This window comes from Trichosurus vulpecula, chromosome 8, assembly GCF_011100635.1.
Source record: "Trichosurus vulpecula isolate mTriVul1 chromosome 8, mTriVul1.pri, whole genome shotgun sequence".
Taxonomy (NCBI): Eukaryota; Metazoa; Chordata; class Mammalia; order Diprotodontia; family Phalangeridae; genus Trichosurus; species Trichosurus vulpecula.
Window position 1 is genome coordinate 205,901,357 of NC_050580.1, and position 23,695 is coordinate 205,925,051.

Below are 23,695 nucleotides of genomic sequence, written 5' to 3' on the forward strand. Positions count from 1 at the left end.
GGACTTGTTCTTATGAAATTTCAGATCCTTATAGTGTAGTATTTGTAATCTGTGCCAGGACTTGGCAGTTGACTTTGATTTGAGTGAGGGAGGGCTGTGAAAGGTCACCCGTCTCACTTTCTCCTCCAGAGCCATCTGGGTCCAGTGGCCTGATATTCATCAGGATGACTGGAGATGGCCCAGGATGCAATGGGAGACCCTTTTAGGGTAAAGCCTTTTCAGGTTCTCACTTAGAGTGAGGTAACACCCATTCAGCCAATAGGCCTCTTTAAGAAGTGAATCAAGGTGGGGGCCGAGCCAAGATGGTGGCTGAAAAGCAGGGACTTGCATGATCTCCCCGCCAGGTCCCTCCAAAAAACTATAAAAAATGGCTCGGAAAAAATTCTAGAACTGCAGAACCCACAAAATAGCAGAGGGAAGCAGGGATCTAGCCCAGGACAGCCTGGACAGTCACTGGATGAGGTCTATCACGCATGGAGCAGAGGGGAATGGAGCTCAGCGTGGGCAGCGGCAGGACCAACCAGACCAGCAGCAGGCTGGAACAGGCCCTAGCACCCTGAATCAGTGAGCTGTGGCAGTTACCAGACTTCTTAACCCACAAACACCAAAGACAACAGAGAAAGTTAGTGGGAAAATCTGCGGGGGACAGAGTTCACGGTTTGGCTACTGCCCCAGGGGCAGCGGGGGAGGTGCAGCTACAGAACTACAGCTGCAGTTACTTCTGGCCCCAGGCCCATGTGGTGGGAGGAATTAAGTGGCGGATCAGAGCAGGAGTGCAGAGCCTGCTGAAGATTTGCGTCAGGTCCAGGTTAGTGGTTCTTGGGGAAGGAGGAGTGCTGGGGTGGTAGAGCTGGCTGTATAGAAATAGCTCTGAAATCAACAGCACATCCTCTCAAGCTTGGAACAAAGTACTCTTTGCTCTACAAGCAGTCATGCACTGACAAAAAGCTCAAGGGTCAAGTAAGTTGGCTGAGAACATGGCCAGGCAGCAAAAACGCACTCAGATTCAGTCTCAGACTTTGGATTCTTTCTTTGGTGACAAAGAAGACCAAAACATACAGCCTAAAGAAGTCAACAAAGTCCAAGAGCCTACACCAAAAGCCTCCAAGAAAAACATGAACAGGTCTCAGGCCATGGAAGAGCTCAAAAAGGATTTGGAAAAGCAAGTTAGAGAAGTAGAGGAAAAATTGGGAAGAGAAATGAGAAGGATGTGAGAAAACCATGAAAAACATATCAATGACTTGCTAAAGGAGACCCAAAAAAATACTGAAAAATACACTGAAGAAAACAACACCTTAAAAAACAGACTAACTCAAATGGCAAAAGAGCTCCAAAAAGCCAATGAGGAGAAGAATGCCTTGAAAGGCAGAATTAGCCAAATGGAAAAGGAGGTCCAAAAGACCACTGAAGAAAATACTACTTTAAAAATTAGATTGGAGCAAGTGGAAGCTAGTGACTTTATGAGAAATCAAGATATTATAAAACAGAACCAAATGAATGAAAAAATGGAAGACAATGTCAAATATCTCATTGGAAAAACCACTGACCTGGAAAATAGATCCAGGAGAGATAATTTAAAAATTCTTGGACTACCTGAAAGCCATGATCAAAAAAAGAGCCTAGATATCATCTTTCAAGAAATTATCAAGGAGAACTGCCCTGATATTCTAGAGCCACAGGGCAAAATAGAAATTGAAAGAATGCATCGATCGCCTCCTCAAATAGATCCCAAAAAGAAATCTCCCAGGAATATTGTCGCCAAATTCCAGAGCTCCCAGATCAAGGAGGAAATACTGCAAGCAGCCAGAAAGAAACAATTTGAGTATTGTGGAAACCCAATCAGAATAACCCAAGATCTGACAGCCTCTACATTAAGAGATCGAAGGGCTTGGAATATGATATTCCGGAGGTCAATGGAGCTAGGATTAAAACCTAGAATCACCTACCCAGCAAAACTGAGTATCATGCTCCAAGGCAAAATATGGATTTTCAATAAAATAGAGGACTTTCAAGCTTTCTCAGTGAAAAGACCAGGACTGAATAGAAAATTTGACTTTCAAACACAAGAATCAAGAGAAGCATGAAAAGGTAATCAAGAAAAAGAACAAGAAAAAGAAATTGCAAGGAACTTACTAAAGGTGAACTGTTTTGTTGACATTCCTACATGGAAAGATGATGAGTATGATTCATGAGACCTCAGTATTAGGGTAGCTGAAGGGAATATGCATACATATATGTTTATGTATATATATATCTATGTGTGTGTGTGTATATATATATATATATATATACATATACATATATATATACATACAGAGAGAGAGAGAGAGAGAGAGAGAGAGAGAGAGAGAGCGTGGACACAGGGTGAGTTGAAGATCAAGGGAAGATATCTAAAAGAAATAAAATCAAATTAAGGGATGAAAGAGGAACATACTGAGAGAGGGAGATAAGGAGAGATGAAATGGGGTGGATTATCTCGCATAAAGGAGGCAAGAGCAAGCAGTTCTGTGGGAGGAGGGGAGAGGGCAGATGAGGGGGGAATGAACATTGCTCTCATCAGATTTGGCTTAAGGAGAGAATACCATACATACCCAATGGGGAATCTTACCCCACAGGAAAGAAGAGGGAAGAAGATAAAAATAAATGGGGGGGATGATGGAGGGGAAGGCTGATGGGGGTGGAGGTAGTCAAAAACAAACACTTTGGAAAGGGGACAGGGTCAAGGGAGAAAATTTAATAAAGGGTGATGGGTCGGGAAGGAGCAAAATATAGTTAGTCTTTCATAACATGAGTATTGTGGAAGGGTTATACATAATGATACACATGTGGCCTATGTTGAATTGCTTGACTTCTTAGGGAGGGTGGGTGGGAAGGGAAGAGGGGAGAGAATTTGGAACTCAAAGTTTTAAAAACAGATGTTCAAAAACAAACAAAAATGTTTTTGTATGCAACTAGAAAATAAGATACACAGACAATGGGGTGTAGAAATTTATCTTGCCCTACAAGAAAGGAAGGGAAAAGGGGATGGGAGGGGAGTGGGGTGACAGAGGGGAGTGCTGACTGGGGAACAGGGTAACCAGAATATACACCATCTTGGAACAGGTGGGAGGGTAGAAATGGGGAGAAAATTTGTAATTGAAACTCTTGTGAAAATCAATGCTGAAAACTAAATATGTTAAATAAATTAAAAAAAAGTATCAAGAAAAAGCGGTTCTCTAGGAAGGGAAGAGGGGGCAGGTGAGGAGGAATGAGTGAATCTTGCTCTCATCGGATTTGACCTGAGGAGGGAATACCATACACACTCAATTGGGTATCTTACCCCACAGGAAAGGAGGAAGAAGATAAAAAAGGGGAGACGATAGAAAGGCGGGCGGATGGGGGGAGGAGGTAATCAAAAACAAACACTTTCAAAAAGGGACAGGGTCAAGGGAGAAAATTCAATAAAGGGGGACAGGTTAGGAAGGGGCAAAACATAGTTAATCTTTCACAACATGAGTATAGTGGAAGGGTTTTACATCATGATACTCATGTGGCCTATGTTGAATTGCTTGCCTTCTTAGGGAGGGTGGGTGGGGAGGGAAGAGGGGAGAAAATTTGGAACTCAAAGTTTTAAAAACAGACGTTCAAAAACAACAACAAAGAAAAAAGTTTTTGCATGCAACTAGGAAGAAAGATACACAGGAAATGTGGCATAGAAATTTATCTTGCCCTACAAGAGAAGAAAGGAAAGGGGGATGGGAGGGGAGTGGGGTGACAGATGGGAGGGTTGACTGGGGAATGGCGCAACCAGAATATACGCCATCTTGGAGTGGGCGGGAGGGTAGAAATGGGGAGAAAATATGTAATTCAAACTCTTGTGAAAATCAATGCTGAAAACTAAATATATTAAATAAATTAAATAAAAAAACAACAACAAAAAAGAAGTGAATCAAGGGATGGCTCCTTTAAATAAAGAAAAGGAAAAAAATCAAGCTGGGAGGGGAAGACCCTCAGGATTGCTGTTGGACCTATTGTTATCCAATCTATGAGCTTCAGAGTGAACTGGGTTGAAGGAAGGAAGGAAGGAAGGAAGGAAAGAAGGAAGGAAGGAAAAGAGAGAGAGATCTAGCCACTAAACCCCAAGTTAAGTGGGTAGCTTCTGGCCATCAAAATTTGTCTTCCTTTGGAGAGAAGAAGGCGAAGGAGAGGGAGAAGGAGAGGTGGAGGGAGAGGGAGAAGACGAGTTACCCAGCTAGCTGGGTCTATTCACAGGTCCCTGCCCAAGCTCCACTTAATGGCTATATTTTGGGTCCTCCTGGTTTATAGTGACTGTCAATAGTAACTGTTTCTCTTTGGAACAGCAATCCTGAGAGTCTTCCCCTCTCAGCTTGATTTTTTTTTCTTTTTCTAATTAAAAGGGCCATCCCTTGATTCACTTCTTAAAAAGGCCTTTTCACTGAATGGGTATTAAGTGAGAACCTGAAAAGGCCTTAGCCTAAAAGGGCCATTTCTCCCATTGCATTTTGGGTCATCTCCAGTCATCCTGATGAATATCTGGTCACTGGACCCAGATGGCTCTGGAAGAGAAAGTGAGGCTGGTGACCTTGCACAGCCCTCCCTCACTCAAATCAAAGTCAACTGAAAATCATGTCATCATCACCCTGATACCATGGGGAACTTCGATAACTGAGGTCAAAAACAATCTGTGCCATACAATTTAGCATTTAATAACACATTATTTTGTTTTGCTCTTTAATCTCCCATCCCGCCAACAAGATGGCAAGCTCCTTGAGGGCAAAGACCATGTCTGGTTTTGGTCTCCTCAGCAGCTCACAGAGTACTTGCCATGTACTAAGTGACTGAGGTGATGATTGTTAAATCATTGATGATTTCAGATGATCTTAATTCTGAAGCAACAAACTGGATTTTGCATTTAAAAATTAGGGGTGCTGAAATGTGATTACTACTCTTTGTTGTTGTTTTTATTTTAGTTTAAAATTCTCTCTCTCCTTCCACACCCTCCTTCACCCATGGAGAAGGCAAGAAATAAGATACATATGAAGTTGTGCAAAACATTTCCGCAACTAAGTTGTGAAAAAAGCAATAAACATAAAGAATGTGAAAAAATGCTTCCATCTGCACTCAGAGTTCAACAGTCCTGTCATCATGAGTCTTTGGAACTGTTGTGGATCACTGTATTAACCACAGAGTAGCTAAGTCTTCCACAGTTAATTATTGTTAAAATATTGCTGTTACTGTGTCCAATGCTCTCCTGGTTCTGCTCACTTCACTTTGCATCCGTTCATATAAGACTTTCCAGGTTTTTCGGAAACCATCCCCTTCATTATTTCTTACTACACAAATGTATGTATTCCATTATAATCATATACTACAACTTGTTTAGCCATTTCCCAATTGATGGAAATGTGAATTCTACTCTTTAAAGTTTCTAGGTATTGCTGAATTTGAAGAAAAATCTTTCTATATAGAACCTGTCGATTCAAGTCAATAAATAATAAAATGAAATAACATTTGTAAAGCTCTTAGCACAGTGCTTGGCACATAGCTTAATAAATGTCATTTCCCTTCCCCCTTTCCATATCTGTTGAGCATGGTTACTATGATCAAGACACAATGCTAGGTATGATGGGAAGTAATTAAATAAGCTTAAACAATTATAACAATCAATTGCTTATTAAAACCATAATATAATTAGTTTTAATATATTTGGGGGATTAAAAAAGGGAGAGAAGGAAAAATGAAAAGGAGGAGAGAGAGAGAGAGGGAGGGAGCAAGGGAGAGATCCTGTAAATGTATTCATTCACATACACTATACACACAGTTCAAAACTTGTCAGAGACTTGCCTGAGGTTTTCTGAACTGAATTCCGACTCCAGAAAACGTAGGAACTGGTCTCGTCCCACTTGGTCCTTTAGTACCTCATCAATGGAGAATCCCCATCTCTTTACACGTTGTTGGCTGGGCTCTTTGCTTTGAGAATAAAAGATTTATTTGTCTTTTTAGAAAAAAGATAAATGGGAGGAAAAAGCATGTGTCATACATATTTGGGTTAACATTCCAAATGGGCTGGACATTCAATGCAATTGTGTGCTCTATACATTTAGAAATCAGCAGCAGTCTCCACTGTCCTGGTCCTCTTCTCTTCTCCCTCCATACAATTTCACTAGGTGATCTCACCTATTCCCATAGATTTAATTATCATCTATATGCTTACCCTGCCCTAACCATTCTTCCGATCCCCAGTATCGTATCTCCAAATGAGATTAGACATCTCGAAATGGATGTCCCGTGGATATCTCAAACTCGACCATCCCAAATAAACTCATCATTCCCCCCAAACTCTCCTCTATTTCCAAACTTTCCCATTATTGTCTAGGGCAGTGCCATCCTCCCAGGCCCCTAGGCTTAAAACCTAGTTACTATCTTTGGCTCTTGACTCTCTGTGCCAGTACTCCCCATATCCAATTGTTGCCAAAGCTTGTCAATTTTACTTTTGTGATATATCTCATATATACCCCCTTTTCTCCTCTTATACTGCCACCACTCTGATTTAGGCTCACATCACTTCACACTTGCAGCTGTCTGATTGTTCTGTCTGCCTGTGTTGGTAAGCAAAATGGGCTCTTAGTACTTAGTTGGCCTTTGTTTCCTTTGAATAATTCAGTGTATTTCATTGAGCCTTACTAGGTGCTAAGCCCCAGACCCAAACCCCTATTAGGTGTGGAACCTATGTGGGTGTGGATTGGTGACTGGGGTGGGGCCCAAGGTGGGGCTGGCTAAGGGGAGGTGCTAACTCCAGAGCCATGCCCGTCTTGAGTCTTACTGAGTGCTAAGCCACCCACTCCGTTCCACTTCATGTTGCTTGTCATGTACTCAGTTTGGGCTACTTGCCTCAGGTACAAAAATTGCCAATGACAGCTCTACTGTGAGTAAATACATATACATACATATATATATATATATATACACATATATATATATATATATACACACACATATACATACATACATATACATATATATGCAAGCCACAAAGAACATCAAAGGAGCAATTTAAAATGGAGGAAGTTGAGGTGGAAACTGAAACCCAGAGCAATCCTCGGAACATGGAGCTCATTGCAATAGAAAAAGAAACTCCATCAAATAACAGATAACCTATGTTCATACCATTTGCCTTAACAATAACAAGGTGGGAAAGACAATGTAGAAAAGTGGAGAGATGGTCTTGAAGTCAGGAAGAAGGGGGTTTGAGTTGCACTCCTGACACCTTTAGCTGTGTGACCCTGGGCATAGCTTAACCTCCCAGCAGCCCAGGAAAACCATACATTACAGATAGGTTGCTGACCTGTATGGGCAGAGGGAGTTTCCCTACCACCAATGGTTGTCTACACCAATGAAATCACAGGTTTGGAGCACAAAGAAATAAACAAATAAACCAATAGCCGAACGAATAACCAAGGTGGGCCAATACTGGAGAGATAGGAATGTGGATATAGAACTTTTTCTAAACTTACTTCAAGGCATCATTCCCATTAAATGGCTTCCAGGGTGATAAGGAGGACTATTTTTTTTAAGAAATGCCTTTGGGTTTGAAGCTACCAATAATTTTAGAAGCCTGGGTAGCATAAGACCAGTAAACCGTTTGAGTTCAGAACACAAGCTCTGGTGTGGATGTCACTGGGTACTTGTATTTTGAACGAAGGTTTCAGGCAGACTCTGATAAGTCTTAGAGATAGAATTACAACAGTGACAGTTACATCTGGTAACAGCTGCAGCAGCAAATTGAAGCCAGAATGCAGAGGGAAAGGACTGTCAGTCTTTGGGGTCACTCTCTGGTACACAGATAACAATTCAGGCCTTCTTTTGCCATTCTTTGTATTCCTAGCACTTAGCATAGTGCCTGGGATATGGTGGCTGGCTTGTCCAGCCTTTGTACAAAGAACACCACCATCTTTTTTTTTCTTATGTTTGTTTGTTTATTTATCTGGCTTTGTAGAGGGAATGTTTGTTGTGGTCATCCAGAAAGCCTGAGAGTCAATGATAGGTGAAACCAGAAATGCTGGGGAAGGAGCAATGATATCCTTCAGTGAAAGCAAGAGCTCAGACTCAAGAAGTCATAATGGGAACCTGCCTTTATGAGAAAGTGCCTCTCTGTGTCCATCAGTGGTACTCATGCTATCAGACTGGAAATTCACTGCAGGTTCTGAGAATAATTAGTCACCAGAGGAGTTTTTAAGTCAGAGTTCTGTAGATACAAGTAAGAATACCTGTCCCTAGGTCCCCCAAATACATTCAAAAGGCAGTTCCCACCTCAGCTGCATAGTTTTGAAGGCACAACCCTTTTTCAGGGCAGGATGATCAGCTTTATAATCAAGGAAAAGAACATGGATAATTAGTACTAAAGAACTCACACACATATGTATACAGTGTTGTTGAATTATTGAGACCCTTTATGGCCCCATTTGGAGTTTTCTTGGCAAAGATACTGGAGTAAGGATTAAGTGGGGCCTGGGGTCACACAGCTAGTAAGTGTCTGAGGCTGTATTTGAATTCATGAAGATGTCTTGCTCATTCCAAGCCCAGTTTCTATCCACTGTGCCACTTAGCTGCCTCTATATATATTTGTGTGTATGGGTATGGGTGTGGGTGTGGGTGCATGTATTCTTTTGTTCGTTTTTTTGGCAGGGCAATTGGGGTTAAGTGACTTGCCCAAGGTCACACAACTAGTACATGTGTCAAGTGTCTGAGACCCGATTTGATCTCAGGTCCTCCTGACTCCAGGGCCAGTGCTCTACTCACTGCACCACCTAGCTGCCCCTATATGTGCATGTATTCTTAAAGAATCCTAAATCCTATAAAACTGGGATACTTGGTTGGTTACAATAGTCGTTGGATGCCCTATGCAACAAACTTCCCTCTCCTAAATGCAAGCTACAGGTATCTGAGCACCTACATGAGCTTGGTGATCAATCATGTGGTGCTTTGTGACCACTCCCATAATGCTCTTAAACAACTTTTCATGTACCCATCTTGTCTTTGCTTTCTCACCCCTATTCCCAGGTGGCTGGGCATTACTGAAGACAGCTGAATAATGGAGCAGGTTTCACCAAATACAAATTTCTGATGTATATTCTCAGCTTGATCTTGCCTGTTGCTTTATGCATCTCTTTTCTTTCTAGCGAACTATAGACACCATTGCAAACCAATTCCATTCTCTTCAACAACCTAACCATATTCCTGCTTTCTGACACTTAGAAGGTAACCACGTTTACTATTCCACTGAGAGCTGTCTGAGACCACCTGCCAGAGAGTTCCCTTAGATCTCCTCTGTAATTCCCTCAAACTTCTCAGCATTGTCATCCACTGTCCCTTCCTTCTTATTACTGGAGTGACCTAAGTCTCATACCTTGACCTATGCTCTTTATCCAACTCATAGACTCACAGATTTAGAGCTTGCCATATAGCAACCCTCTTACAGACCTGTAACCTTAAAGCCAACCCTTACAGACTAGGAAACTGAGGCCCAGATGACTTGCCTAATTTCACAGAGGTGGTAAGCATCAGATGCTAGGTTTGAACCCTGGTTCTTTGACCCTAGACCCATATTTCCTTTTCCACACTCATACCTCCAATAGACATCCTCTCTTTATCTTTAAACTCCTCCTCTCATCTAGCTCCTTCTCATCTGCCGCGAAAAACACCCATAGGTCTCCAATTCTAAAAAATGTTTTCCTTTGATTTTTCATACTCCATTAACTTTTGTTTCTGTAGCTCTCCTCCCTTTTCACTGCCAAGCTCCTTAAAAAAGTTTCCCGTGCTTGATGTTTCTACTTCTTTACTATCCACTTCCCAACTTCTTAAAAAACTTTTACCCCCACCTGAAACTGCTCTTTCAAACATCACCAATGATGATGTTCCTGATCATTTAATCCAATATCCTTTTTGAGTATTCATCCTACTTGACCTTTGTAGATTTTCACAGTGTTGACCTTGACTTCATAGACAATAGTCTCTCCTGGTTCTTCTCCCACCTAGCTAAGCCCTTCTCTGTCTATTTTCCTAGTTCTATGTCCTCTTTTTTGAAGGCGCAAGGTACATGTTCCCCAGAGTTTTGTCCTGGGCCTTTTTCCATCCTCATTCTACATACCTTAATAATATTATTCACTCCTGCCACTTCACCTGTTAGCTCTATGCAGGTGACTTGTAAAACTTCATTTCTAAGACCTACATGAACTGATGCGGAGTGAAGTGAGCAGAACCAGGAGAACACTGTACACAGTAACAGCAATACTGTAAGATGATTAACTGTGAACGACTTAGCTATTCTCAGCAATACAATGATCCAAGACAGTTCTGAAGGACTTGTGGTGAAAAATGCTATCCATCCCCAGAGAAAGAGTGGATGGAATCTGAATACAGACTGAAGCATATTTTTTTTATTTTCTTTATTTTTCTTGTTTTTTATCTATATTTTCTTTTACAACATGACTAATATGGAAATATGTTTTGCATGACTACACATGTATATCCTATTTTAAAGTGCTTGCCTTTTCAATGAGGTAGGTGGGAAGGAAGGGAGAGAATTTGGAACTCAAAACTTTAAAAATGAATATTAAAAATTGTTTTTACATGTAATTGGGGAAAAATGAAATACTAAATAATTTTTAAAACTTCATTTCCAGTCCTGATCTTTCTCTTAAGTTCACTGTCAAATGCTTATAAGCTATCACTATCTGAATGTCTAGCCCCACCTCAAACTTAACATATGGAAAACCACATTTATCTTTGCTGTTATTCCTTCTCCTCCTTCTGATTTCACTGTTTTTGTTAATGGTACCATCACATTCATCTTGGTGATAATCTTTAATTTTTTCTCTCATACCTACTCAGCTACCAATTCTTGTTCACTTAACCTGTGTAGCATCTTTTGAGTCAGCCTCCCCTACCCCAATATGGCTTCTTTGAAAACAGACCATGGCAGAGGAACCTCATTTCCTTTTTCTTTGAAGTTAGATTAACCAAGCTGGTAGATCAGAGGAAGCACTTGACAACATCTCTCATGCCAACATTATGGATAAGATAGGAAAGAGGGACCCTAGATGACAGCACAGATAGGTAGATTCAGAATTTGTTGAATGACCAGATCCAGAGAATAGTCATTGACCAGTTGATAGCAACTAGGGGGGAGGTTTTTAGAGGAATGACCCAGGAATCTGGCCTTGGCACTGTGTTGCTCAAAATTTTTATGAATTAATTTGATGGAGTCATACAAGGAATGCTTATCAAATCTGCAAATGACCCAAACCTGAAAGTGGTAATTAATATGATGGATCCTGGACACAGCTGGGATCCAAAAAGATCTTGATACCTAATAAGATTAAATTTAACTGGAACGAGGGTAAATCTATGTCCGGATTCAAAAAATTAGACAAATATGAGTGAGATATGAGTGACCTTGGAGAGGGGAAGATTGGGGAGTTTTAGTGTCTTGAGTGATAAAACAACCAAGAAAGCTAAACCTATCCAGCTACAGGGCAGCTAGGTGGCACAGTGGATAGAGTGGTGGGCCTGGAGTCAGGAAGACTCATCTCCCTGAGTTCAAATCTGGCCTCAGACACTTGCTGGCTGGGTGACCCTGGGCAAGTCACTTAACCCTATCTGCTTGAGTTTCCTTCTCTGTAAAATGTGCCGGAGAGCAAATGGCAAACCACTCCAGTATCTTTTCCCAGTGACTTTCTCTTAGGGAAAATGTCACTGAGGGACCCTATACACTAGAGGGACAAAGAATGCCAACTGATATAAAAATGTCCTTGGTTCTTTGTCGTATTCTTAAATTCCAGTCCTTCTCAATACCCCAAGTGCTACTTGGCCTTCAGAGATGACATAACAGTTTAGGAAACATGACTGTGAGCCCTCCATTGTACCTGCTGTTTTTATGGTTCATGAAGTGCAACCTACCACTGCCTTTGTCATAATGGCTCAGGCCAGATTTGGGGTGGCATTGGCTGAAGGTGGGCTCTTCTTTCAATGCAGGATGGAGAGAGAGAGATGGATGGAGGGAGACACACACAGACACACACACACAGATCAAGACAGAGACAGAGACAGAGACAGACAGAGACAGAGAGAGAATCACTAAAGAGAGAGCTAAATGCATGTTCCCATGAAGAGAGCAATTACCTAATTAACCTCTCTTGTGAGACTCTTCTAGGCTTATGAATGAAGTCTAATATTTGCATTAGAGCAAATAATCTGGTTGGGTACTATAGTATGAATGCCTTAGGCAGATACCAGTTATCTAGTGCAGCAGGACCAGGGTACTCCTAAGGTCCTCTGGGCTCAGGGCCCTAAAATTAAGCCCATTTAGAGGGGTATGAATTCTAGCTAGTTGGGAAGAAACAAGACACTGAGTTATTCTAGTTCAACTAAACTGAGGCTTGCCTCTTCTCTGACTTTGAAAACCAACAGAAACGGGCATCATTTAAACTTGTTTTGTCAGCCTTCATGTTCCCATGTACCTTTTCAAGCCTGATATAATTTCTATGATCCATTAGTATGATAAAGGAGCCCTAAGAACTATTGGTCCCATTGAAGGCAGGGACCATCTTTTGCTTTTCTTTGTACGCCCTGTGCTTAGCACGGTGCCTGGTGCATTGTTGTTCAGTTGTGTCCAACTCTTTAGGACCCCATGGATCAACTGACCATGAGGTTTTCTTGGCAAAGATACTGGAGTGGTTTGCCATTTCCTTCTATAGCTTTATGTAGGCAAGGGTTAAGTGACTTGCTCCGGGTAACACAGCTAGTAAGTATCTGAGGTCAGATTTGAACTTTGGTCTTTTTGACTCCAGGCCCAGTGCTCTATCCACTTCACCACCTAGCTTCCTAGAATGCTTACTAGGTGCTTAATGAATGCTTTGTTGACTAATTGACTGACCCTCAGAAGTCTAGTTCAGACCCTTCCTGAAACATGAATCCTATATACTACATCTGACTGAGTCACCCAGTGTGATAACCAGTCCATATTTCTCTACCTTGTCTCCAAAGTTACTCGCTTCATTCACCAAATGTTTAGTAAATGCCTACTAAGCGTAATGCAGTTACACCCATTACGTATAAGGTAGGTATATGACATACCAAGTGTATTGTAAAATGCCCTGCTGAAAAAAGGGATAGTATGCTAAAATCCAGATCTACCAGTCTAGCAACCTTGTCAAAAAGGAAATGAACATAATCTGACAAGTTTTGTTCTTAACCAATTCTTCAATGGCCCTCATTAGCCCAAAGACAATGGAAAGCTGCCTTGAAGAGTATTATTTGATCTTATGGAATTCCCAATCTCCCTCCCTTCTGAAAAACATTAATTTTTTGCTCCCTCAAGTTAATATTATTATTATTTTTATACCTCATCTCTATGTCCCATAAAGTGATGTCATCACTGATCCATGGATTAGAAGGTTCCGCTGGAGTTATCAAAGGATCATATTCCACATACTGTTCCGTGTAAGCAATTAAGCTGCGGCCAGGAGGGAAGGGAGAGACAGAGGAGACAGAGTCACCAATCACCATAGCAATGTCATGTCAGGGTCACAATCTTGTACTTCAAATGGTCAGTGCACTTACCTCACTGGATGCTGGGAATGAGAAGCAGTTAGCAGGAGACTCCATCTCATTCCCCAAGCAGTGAGGGGGCCATTGCACAGTAAAGGGAGCAGATAGCCCAAGGTTTATTTCTTCCTATCTAAAGCTGGGTTCATGTTCATTCCTTCAAGGAATCTGAGATGGATTTGAAGTTTTAGAAGGCATCTGACCTATTATCACTTTACTTCTCCATAGTGAGAAGAAGTAGAGGGATTCTGGCATTGGATGTAGATTATAACCTCCAATATTAGAGAAGTCATCCTCTTTAAGACATCAATACCAGGAATGGAGGACGGGGGAGCCTTTTAAAAGAAAGTATGATGGGTTTTGATTGAACTACTAATTAGCCCATTTAAATTTGCCAGCAATGCCACGTGCTGCTCATGTGATCACGTAAAACTAAAACTGCTTATGTATGATGGACTTGGGCAGGAGTGTGCTGGCAAACGTTTAACAAGTGGCTCTCTGAAAAATGTATGAGTGACACGCACTTTTAAGTTTAACCTGTATTATTAATATTTTCTCTGCCCCTTAAATCTAAACAATCAACAGAACAATAAATCAAGTCCTGATCGGTAGTGTTTGAAGATTTCTGAGGTGTAAATGCTCACACTGAAAATTTAACAGTCATCTCTCTGTTCAAGCTGGTTCTAACACACCCTGGAGTTCACGTGGAAGTACCACTGACTTTGGAAGTCCCTATCCCATCATGGATGGAGTTGGGCTGGCTCAACTGAATCCCCAAAGCCTATTAGGAATTTCTCCATCTAAAACCTCATCTCACATTCCCGCTTAAACACACAGAAATAAAAAGGCTTCTCTTTAGCCAAGCTTAGAGTAAATAGCTTCAAAGACTTTGGGAGAGTGTCTATGTTTGCTCTCCCTTTACATCATCCTCCCCCAACCCCAACACCTTTCATTTAATCAACAAGTTAAAAAGAGTCATGAGGAGCTATTGATAGTTGAACAAATAACAGGAGGTTAGTGCTAACCATTTGTAAAAGTTCCTTACTCTAATAGTGAGAACTCAGAATGAAACTTGGGCTAGAGTAGAATTTTCACAGTATAGTAGAAACAGTATTGGATTTCCATTTAAAGGAACTGAGGTCTAAACCCAACTCTGCCACTTATTTGACTTTGGGGAAGTCACTTGACCTCTCCTGAGATCTGATCTATAAAATGAAGGGGTTGGATGGTCACTAGATGGTCACTAAGGCTCTAGTAAACCTCCCAACTTTAAATGATCATTATGACCAAATATAACAGGGGGAAAAGAGGGTAGAGTCATAATGGGTAGCATTTACATAGTGCTCTGATGTTGTCAAAATGTTACAAATATGATCTCATTTTATCCTTGCAACAACCTTTGGTGCTATTCCCCATTTTACAGTTGGGAAAACTGAAGTCGACAGAAGTTAAGTGACTTGACCAGGGTCACACAGCTAATAAATGTCCAAGGCAGGATTTGAACACAGGTTCTCCTGACTCCAGGTAGAGTGCTCCACCAAATTAGAGTGAAGACTCTCTTGTAGAATAACAAACAAGGAGCACACATTTAAAATGCAAGTGGTGATGGAGGAGGGCAGAATTTAGAGGCCTTCCCTAAGGCCCCCAAATGCCTTGTCCTATCTCTGGGGAACATGAATCCCCTGAAAAGTAATTTGTTTTTCAGTCACATCTGACTCCCTGTGACCCCATTTGGGTTTTTCTTGGCAAAGATACTAGAGTGGTTTGCCATTTCCTTCTCCAGCTCATTTTACAGATGAAGAAACTGAGGCAAACAGAGTTAAATGACTTGATCAGGGTCACACAGCTTGTAAGTATCTGAGGCCAGATTTGAACTCAGGAAGATGAGTCTTCCTGATTCCAAGCCCAGTGCTCTATGCATTATGGCACCACCTAGTCGCCCACAGAAAGTACAAGGGGATGCTAATCTGAAGGGGCTGGAGAGGTGCTCCCTTGATTAGTGCTTTCTCCACATGTGTGAAAGTCTAACAACAACTTGAAAAGAAAGCTTTCTGTCTGTTCTTTTAAACCAAACCACATTGCTTTGTAATTATAAAAGAAGGAATAGAATGTGCTAAGAAAGGCTTACAGAGAAGACTCAAACAGTGAACTTGAATCAAGGGAATGTCAAAGATGAGAGTTGGAAGGATTTCTGTTTAAGACAATGTAGGAGATGGGTTGTTATACAAGTTGGAAAACAACAGTCTATGAAGGCATGAATGTGAATGTGACTAGCATCCTTCAGAATTCCAATAGACAGAATGGGCTTTATAAGATGCTGCATCAACTTTTAGTTTATTAAACTTTTTAGATGATTACATGACCACCTTGGGGAAAAGGAGGGAGGTCAGCCAGTCACCTTAAGAATAGAGATGAATGGCTTTGTTAATGAGTACAATAGGTGAAGGAAAATTAGGGGCTGGCTCAGGAGGAAGGGCTCATGAGCATTAAAAGGTTCTCCATGGAGGACTAAAATGTTGTATTTCCCATTATGGGATGAGGTGCAAGGAGGCAACTCTTTGCTGGTGAACCCAAAGAATAATCTTAAAATGTCAAAAAGTAACTAAGAAAATGTGATGTAAAGCTGTGGAGGCAGCTGGCACCAAAGTCCCCAAACTAAGTCGGAGAAATGGTGCGTTGCTCCAGCCATCTTAAGAGAAATAATAGAATGTGCTGAGAAGAGCTGGTGTGGAGAAAATGGCTGGATTAAGAGGTGAGCCTGGATCAAGAAACTGCAAGGAAGGATTTTCTGTGTAAAACCATGTGAAATGTGGGATACCATCTAAGCTAGAGAGCCACAGCCTATGAGAACATTGTGTAAATGTGACTAGCATTCCAAGAGTGATTGGTCACACTAAGAAAGAAAGAAAGAAAGAAAGAAAGAAAGAAAGAAAGAAAGAAAGAAAGAAAGGAAGGAAGAAAGGAAGAAAGAAAGAAAGAAGGAAGGGATGAAGGGAGGAAGGAAGGAAGGAAGGAAGGAAGAAAGAAAGGAAGAAAGAAAGAAAAAGAAAGAAAGAAAGAAAGAAAGAAAGAAAGAAAGAAAGAGAGAAAGAAAGAAAGGAAGGAAGGAAGAAATAAAGGAAGAAAGGAAGAAAGAAAGAAAGAAAGAAAGAAAGAAGGAAGGGATGAAGGGAGGAAGGAAGGAAGGAAGGAAGGAAGGAAGGAAGGAAGGAAGAAAAAAAATAGACAAAGGTCATAAAGAGAGGGAGATGAGGATGTCCATAAGGCTCTTAGCTGTGTGTATTGGCAAAAAGACACTCTTAAAGAAAAATTGCCAGTCTTAGGTTAATACAATGGACAGAAGTCAGTAGGGAACATGAAATGGAAGTAGAATAGAAAAGGCCCTGGAATTCAGAGGATCCAGATTCAAATCCTGATTGCCACTATGTGGCCTTTTGTTCAGTTGTTTTTCAGTGGTGCTGACTCTTCATGACCTATTTGGTGTTTTCTTGGCAGAGACACTGGAGTGGTTTGCTATTTCCTTCTCCAGTTCATTTTGCAAATGAGGAACTGAGGCAAACAGGGTTAAGTGACTTGCCCAGGGTCACACAGCTAGTAAGTGTCTGAGGCCAGCTTTGAACTCAGGAAGAAGAGTCTTCCTGACTCCAGACCCAATGCTCTATCCACTGTTGTATCAGTAATTAAGGTGGGACTTTTTTATTGTTTTCTCTTTTGGATCAAGTGCCCTTAATGAGTCCTGCCTTTGTTTCTTTGATTAAATCTGGAGTCTTTGATGACCTCCTTACCTCAGGGAAAGCCTAGCTTACATGGGTTGGAATAGCATGTTGTGATTCCCTTTGACCCTGAACAGGGTATGTAAACTCAGAGATTGGCGTTTTTTCCTTTGGGGTCCACTCATGGAAGGAGTGTTGAGACTTTGGGCAAGCCGTTGCAGCTGCCCCCCAACTTTGCTAACCCAGACCCATTGATGTGTCTTTTTTTGGTAACTATGGATGTGATGTCTTGATTAGACAAAGCCTGTTGATATTTTCTGTTTGTAATTTGTATTTGCTCTGAAGTTCAGGGTGCTGGCTTTTCCTCCTGAACTAAGTGAATGATATATGTATGGTTTGATTAAAGTGAGATTGTTAACCCCTTAAAGTTGCTTTCCTTAGAAAAGCAGATCAGAGATTCTGGGTGCTCCCTTAAGGTCCCATCTAGTGATAAATCTGGAAGGACTATTCTCATTAAAAAGCAATAGGAAGGAAAATTGGAAACCAAGGAAATGGTAGAAATCTTTTGGCCCACAAACCTTCTTTTGATCTGACAGTTTCTGTCAGGTGATGCATAGGGCAAAATGAAATCTGATTAAGACGGAAAATGGTCAAAACTCTGGAGATGCAGAGAGGAAAGGAAACAAGAGAATTTGGCACTCCAGCCTTGTTAGTTTTGATTATAAAATTACTTGACATTTGGTTACATACAGTAGCACTTTGTAGGCTACAAGGCCCCAGAGCAGTGAAGCATTTCTTATCTTGTCACCCCAGAGAAATCTGTTCAATAAAAATACTTATGAGGATAAGGGAGATAACATGGAAGCGGTCACAGCTCTCTGGAAAAACAGGGCCACTCCAAGTCCAAGACATTGTGGCTATGGCTGTTCTTGCTCGATTGATGCTGGCCCCTGGTTTAATTGCAATTGACTCGGCCATAACATTACCTCTGGTCTTTCCTTAATTACTTAAGAAGGATTGAAAGAAAGAATGGAGTTGTAATGACCTCACTTCTGACTTCATTTGGTGGTGGTGGTGGTTGTGGGTATTTTTGTCCTAGAAGTTATCATTGGTCATTAAGATGACACATTTCCATCACCATGGCAGGTTTTTAATAGACCCTTAGGGTCCTTAGTCCCATGCTGTCTTATCTCATTGCATTAATTACATTTCATGACTGCTGTGGGTCAGGAGTCAGAGTAAGAAGCGGCGGCAATCCCAGAGATGGGTTAGTGAGACTGAAAAGTGAGGTTGAAAAGAAACCAATTCCATAGTTGGCTTTAAAACATAAATAGTACCTAATAATCTGAACCAGGATGAGGGGAGTTGAGCGGCCAATGCAGAAGGCAAGCATTTCCATTTAGGGGTAGGGTAGTGTGATGACTTTAAGCAGGACTGGACCTTATCTTGGTGCCACTGTGAACACTCGGACCACTCGGGGGAAAAAACCACAGAAGACAGATACACAGGAAAGCACAACAGCTTCTCAGACAGTTTGGGAAAGTCACAGGATAAAAGCATTAGTCCTGCAGGGGACCATAAAGGTCCTTATTTTTCAGATGAGGAAACTCAGGCCTGGGGAGATGGAATGATTTATTTAGCATTGCACAGGATGGCTGTAGCAGAGATAAGATTTGAACTCAGATCCTCTGACTCCAAGTTCAGTATGCTTTCCACTGAACCACCCTGCCTCTCCCACAATGATGATAGTAGACTCAACCTTCCTTAATTTGCCTTATGGATTCTTCATGTGAGCAGACAAAGTGGCTCAGTGGAAATCAAGAAATCCTAAAAAGCTGTTATTTTGGAGAATATTATAACTTATATGCTGCAACCACGCACAATGACACACAGTTTTCCGTGTGTGTATGTGTGTGTTTAGCAGACAGCACAGAACAATGAAAGGATGGTTGTACTTGAAGTCAGAAGAGAACTGGGTTCAAATTCTGCCTCTAACACTGCCAGCTGTGTATCCATGGGCTTATCAGCTCTAAGCCCCAGTTTCTTCACCTCCAAAATGGAGATAATATGGGATGATGAATGTAAAGTGTTTTGCAAGCTTTTAAAAGCACTATACAAATGGCATTTAAAAATTAGTTTTATTATTAATCTTGTTCTTATCTTTTTGGTGAAATTCAGGAAAATTCTGTCACAAGTTTCTTTCATATTTTATATTCTTTTATAATTAATCTCCCTCCCTCCCTCTCTCTCCCTCTTCCTCCCTCTCTCTCCCTCTTTCTCTCTCCCTCCCCCCCTTCTCTCTCTCTCTCTCTCTCTCTCTCTCTCTCTCTCTCTCTCTCTCTCTCTGTCTTTCTTTTTTCTGCCTTTCTTTCTTTTAAATGGTGCAGTGGATAGAGCACCAGACCTGGATTCAGAAAACTCATCTTCCTGAGTTCAAATCTGCCTTCAGACACTTCCTAGCTGTATGAACCTTGTCTAGTTACTTAACCCTGTTTGCTTCAGTTTCCTCATTTGTAAACTACTCCAGTACCATTTCCAAGAAAACCCCAAATTGGGTCACAAATGTCAGATATAACTAAACATGACTTAACAACGTCTATCATCTCTGTAATATTCTTTTATGCTTAGTGTCCTGTGGAGCACTGTATAGGTATATAAAGTAAGTGCTTTCTATAACTGAATATGTCTTAGGACCTCATCTTTGGTCAAAAAAAAAATGTTTTTGGGACAACCCCAGAGGCAGACAGAATGATGGGGATGCTATAGACTTTCTCTTGTTCCCACATAAGTTTTATTCCACCAAAGCTCTATATGATGAAAGTTCTTTTTAAATTACATATAGCTTGGGGATTATGAATATTTGTATCATGACATCTATTAACATATCGCCCTTAAGTTTTTATGGATCAATGTCAGCTCTAGGAATTAGAGGAAATAGCTCAATCTGTGTTAATGGTCCAGTTCTATTATTATTATCTCAGATAGAAACAGTCCTGGGACACGTCTTGGAATTTTTCTGTAATTTTGGGTGGCAGTTATCTGAAACCTGAATCATTACCATAAACCTTTTCATCTCTCTAAAAATAAAATCAAAAATAAACTCATGCCTCGTCCATTGGACACTACTTGTTATTAGGTGAGTACACATATATCTATTATCATAATTGTTATTGGTCCATGTGTGCACACACATACACATCTCTGTATTGGAGCATTATTTCCAACTACAGTAATACCCCAGAGTTCATAGGGCTGACAACCTCAATCATTCAGACTACATCAAGCATAAGAAAATAAACAAAAAGGCCTTGGGAAAACCAAAATAAATGTCCCCAAATCCATGTGTTAAAGCTCAGGTACTATTTTTGTCCAGTCATTCAGTCGTGTCTGACTCTTCTTTACAATACTATCCATGGGGTTTCCCTGGCACAGATCCTGGAGTGGTTTGCCATTTTCTTCTCCAGCTCATTTTACAAATGAGGAAACTGAGGCAAACAGGATTAAGTGACTTGCCCAAGGTCACACAGCTAGTAAGTGTCTGAGGCCAGGAATTGGCCTTCCTGAATTGAATCCAAGAAGATAACTTCCTGACTCTAGGCCCAGGGCACTGTCCACTGTGCCACCGAGCTGCCCTAACCCTGTCCCACAGTTAGCAAATAGTCATGGCATTTTCCAGAAACAGGACTGCATAGTTTAGCATATGTCACATCTCCTCTCTTCTCCCCACAGATTGTGAGCTCTGTGAATTCAGAAATGGCCTTAATTATCATTGCGTGTTTCCTAGTACTAAACAGTGCTCGGGTGCACAGTCAGTGCTTATGGAAAGATTGCCTATATTCAGTAGGACCCGAGTTCAAATCTGACCTGAGACATTGGCCGCGTGACCCTAGGCACATCACTTAACCTCTGCCTGACAGTTTCCTCATCCATAAATGGGATGATAATAATAGCACCCACCTCCCAAGGTCGTTACGAGATATTTGTAAAGCGCTTTGCAAACCTTAAAGTGCTATGGAAAGGATAGCTATTATCCCTCTTATTATTGCTTTTATTTATGAAGGTAGGGAGGTGTGCAGGACCTTTAGAAAGGCTTCCATGAAAAAGGGCTAAAATAAAAAAAAAATTGCTTCTGAAATGGAAAATTTCTTCCTACGAGAGCATGATGACTCACGATGACTTGTTGCCAACGATGCCACCGAAAAGGAGTTCACAATGAAAGAAAAGATAAGCACTGACAGTAAGCCCAGGTTAGGATAATTTTGTTTTTCCAGAAATCCTTTTTTTTTGGAGGGGGGAAGGCAGGGCAATTGGGGTTAAGTGACTTGCCCAAGGTCACACAGCTAGTAAGTGTGTCAAGTGTCTGAGGCTGAATTTGAACTCAGGTCCTCCTGACCCCAGGGCTAGTGCTCTACTCACTGTGCCACCGAACTGCCCCCTTTCCAGAAATTCTTAAGGGATCCATGGATAGATTTCAGAGGGTAAAACATTTGGGTGGGAAAAATCATTACATCTTCATTTTCATTAGACTCTAACTGAAAATTGGCATTTCCTTCAATGACGCATATAGGCAACAAAGCATTATTCTGAGAAGGGCCCATAGGTTTCACCAGGCTACCCAAGGGAACCATGCATGACACAAGAAAGGTTAAGGACCCCTAGTTTAAAGAGGGTTTCTCAGAATCCAAAGCTGCCAAGATTAGGGAAGAGGGTAAAGACATTACCGCAGAAAATGAGCCACCATGTTCTCCTCATTCCCTGCTTGTTCCAGTACCAGACCAATCCCCTCCCCCCCTATTTATCCGGTTCCTCCTGCTTTTCCTGAGAAGCCCCTTTATCTCAGCTGCAAAGGCCCTCCATATCTCTACCCAGCTATCCCCAAGGCCTATCCTCTGTGTTCCAATGAAACTATGTGAATAACAATGCCTTTGTCTACTGGGGATGAGGTCCTTTGCCTGATGGCTTTAGTTTAATTAACACTTATCACCTGGAGCAGACCCAGGGAAACCAGATCCAGGATGTGTGTGTGTTCACCTGTGAGAAGCTCTGCTTACACCTCAGGTGAGCAGTAACACCCAAACACAGCTGCCAGAATGATACCCATTAGCATGGCCGGGGATAACCCTCTCCCTCTCCGCGCCCCGCCAACCCCTTTCCATAGACACTGACAAATGGTGAGTCTGGGATGCTTTATCTCTTGCTAACACTCCTCCTTTCCTTTGCCCTTTTCTCCCTGGGAGTTTCCTTATGGCTCTCATGAAAAAACCTTTGTGTCACTTTGAAAAGTTGCCAGTTGTCACCGCATCACATAAAATCTGGCTTTCACTGGGCGGAGACCCCTGAGAGCTCTGTGCTGTGAAGTGAGAAGTAGTCAGTTGGAATAATCCCTTCAATTTGAGCAGTCTCTCAAGCATAATTAGACCATACCAGGTGAGGGATCCTCACTGACACTAATATAAATAAACAAACACTAGGACTGTGCCAATCTGCTCTTCCTACTCCCTGCCCCTCCCCCTCTTTCTCACCCCCACCTTTTTCCCCTCAAAGGAAGAAATACCGTAATTGGTGCCATAACACACATGCATGCCGCTCTGGATGAGGCCCCTATGGTATTAAGTCCTCTTCATAATGACTGGGGTAACAAATGCCTACCCCAAACCAAAAAGCAAAGAAATTAGATCATATTTATTTGAATGAGGGCCTGAGCAGAATATGACTGAGGTCCACAATAAAAAGGAATGCTGGAGATGGTACAGAATGCAGGTGACAGATTCATTTTACAGATGAGGAAACCAAGGCCCAGAGAGCTCAAGTGATTTGCCCAACTACCTCGGTTCACGTAAGAGACCACAACTAAGGAAAGGTGATCAACAGACAAAGAGAAGCTCTCAGCTGTTATGTCACGAAGCAGTATTTTGTGGAATTCTGGGAGAAGGCAATGGATGCATTTAATTGGTCCCCAGACACCCTAGGTTGTTTCCCTCACAGAATTCTTTCTGCATGAAAGGAGCTAGCTACAGCAACATCTCTAAAGGCAATTGTAGAAAGCCTTTTGCCACAAGACCAATATGCTCTTAAGAAAATATCAACATGGCCGCAGAAGACACAAGTCAGATCCCAGACTTAGCTGAGGTTACAATGTCGGAGCAAATGATACCCATGCTACCAAATGATCTGTTGTCCCCAATAGCATTTGGGGTGCTTTTGCTTGAGGAATACACGAACAGGCACGCACTGTAGAAAAAAATGCGTTAGCCCCAAACCAGCAAGTACCTTAGCGAGGGTGGAAGATTCACCTCTCAGTTTAGTGGAAATTTTTCCTTAGTTTCATTATATTTTTAAACTTGGCTATTTTCACGACTATTTAACATAGAAAACAA

At 41.5% G+C, this 23,695-nt stretch overlaps 1 protein-coding gene across 1 annotated transcript in view; it reads right to left on the reverse strand.

The window, feature by feature from the left end:
- RGS6 (regulator of G protein signaling 6) overlaps positions 1–23,695 on the reverse strand; it is a 217,021-nt gene that overhangs the window by 94,157 nt on the left and 99,169 nt on the right. The window contains 2 exon segments of the mRNA XM_036735239.1: positions 5,845–5,970; positions 13,403–13,513. Coding sequence (XP_036591134.1) covers positions 5,845–5,970; positions 13,403–13,513 — 237 coding nt within the window.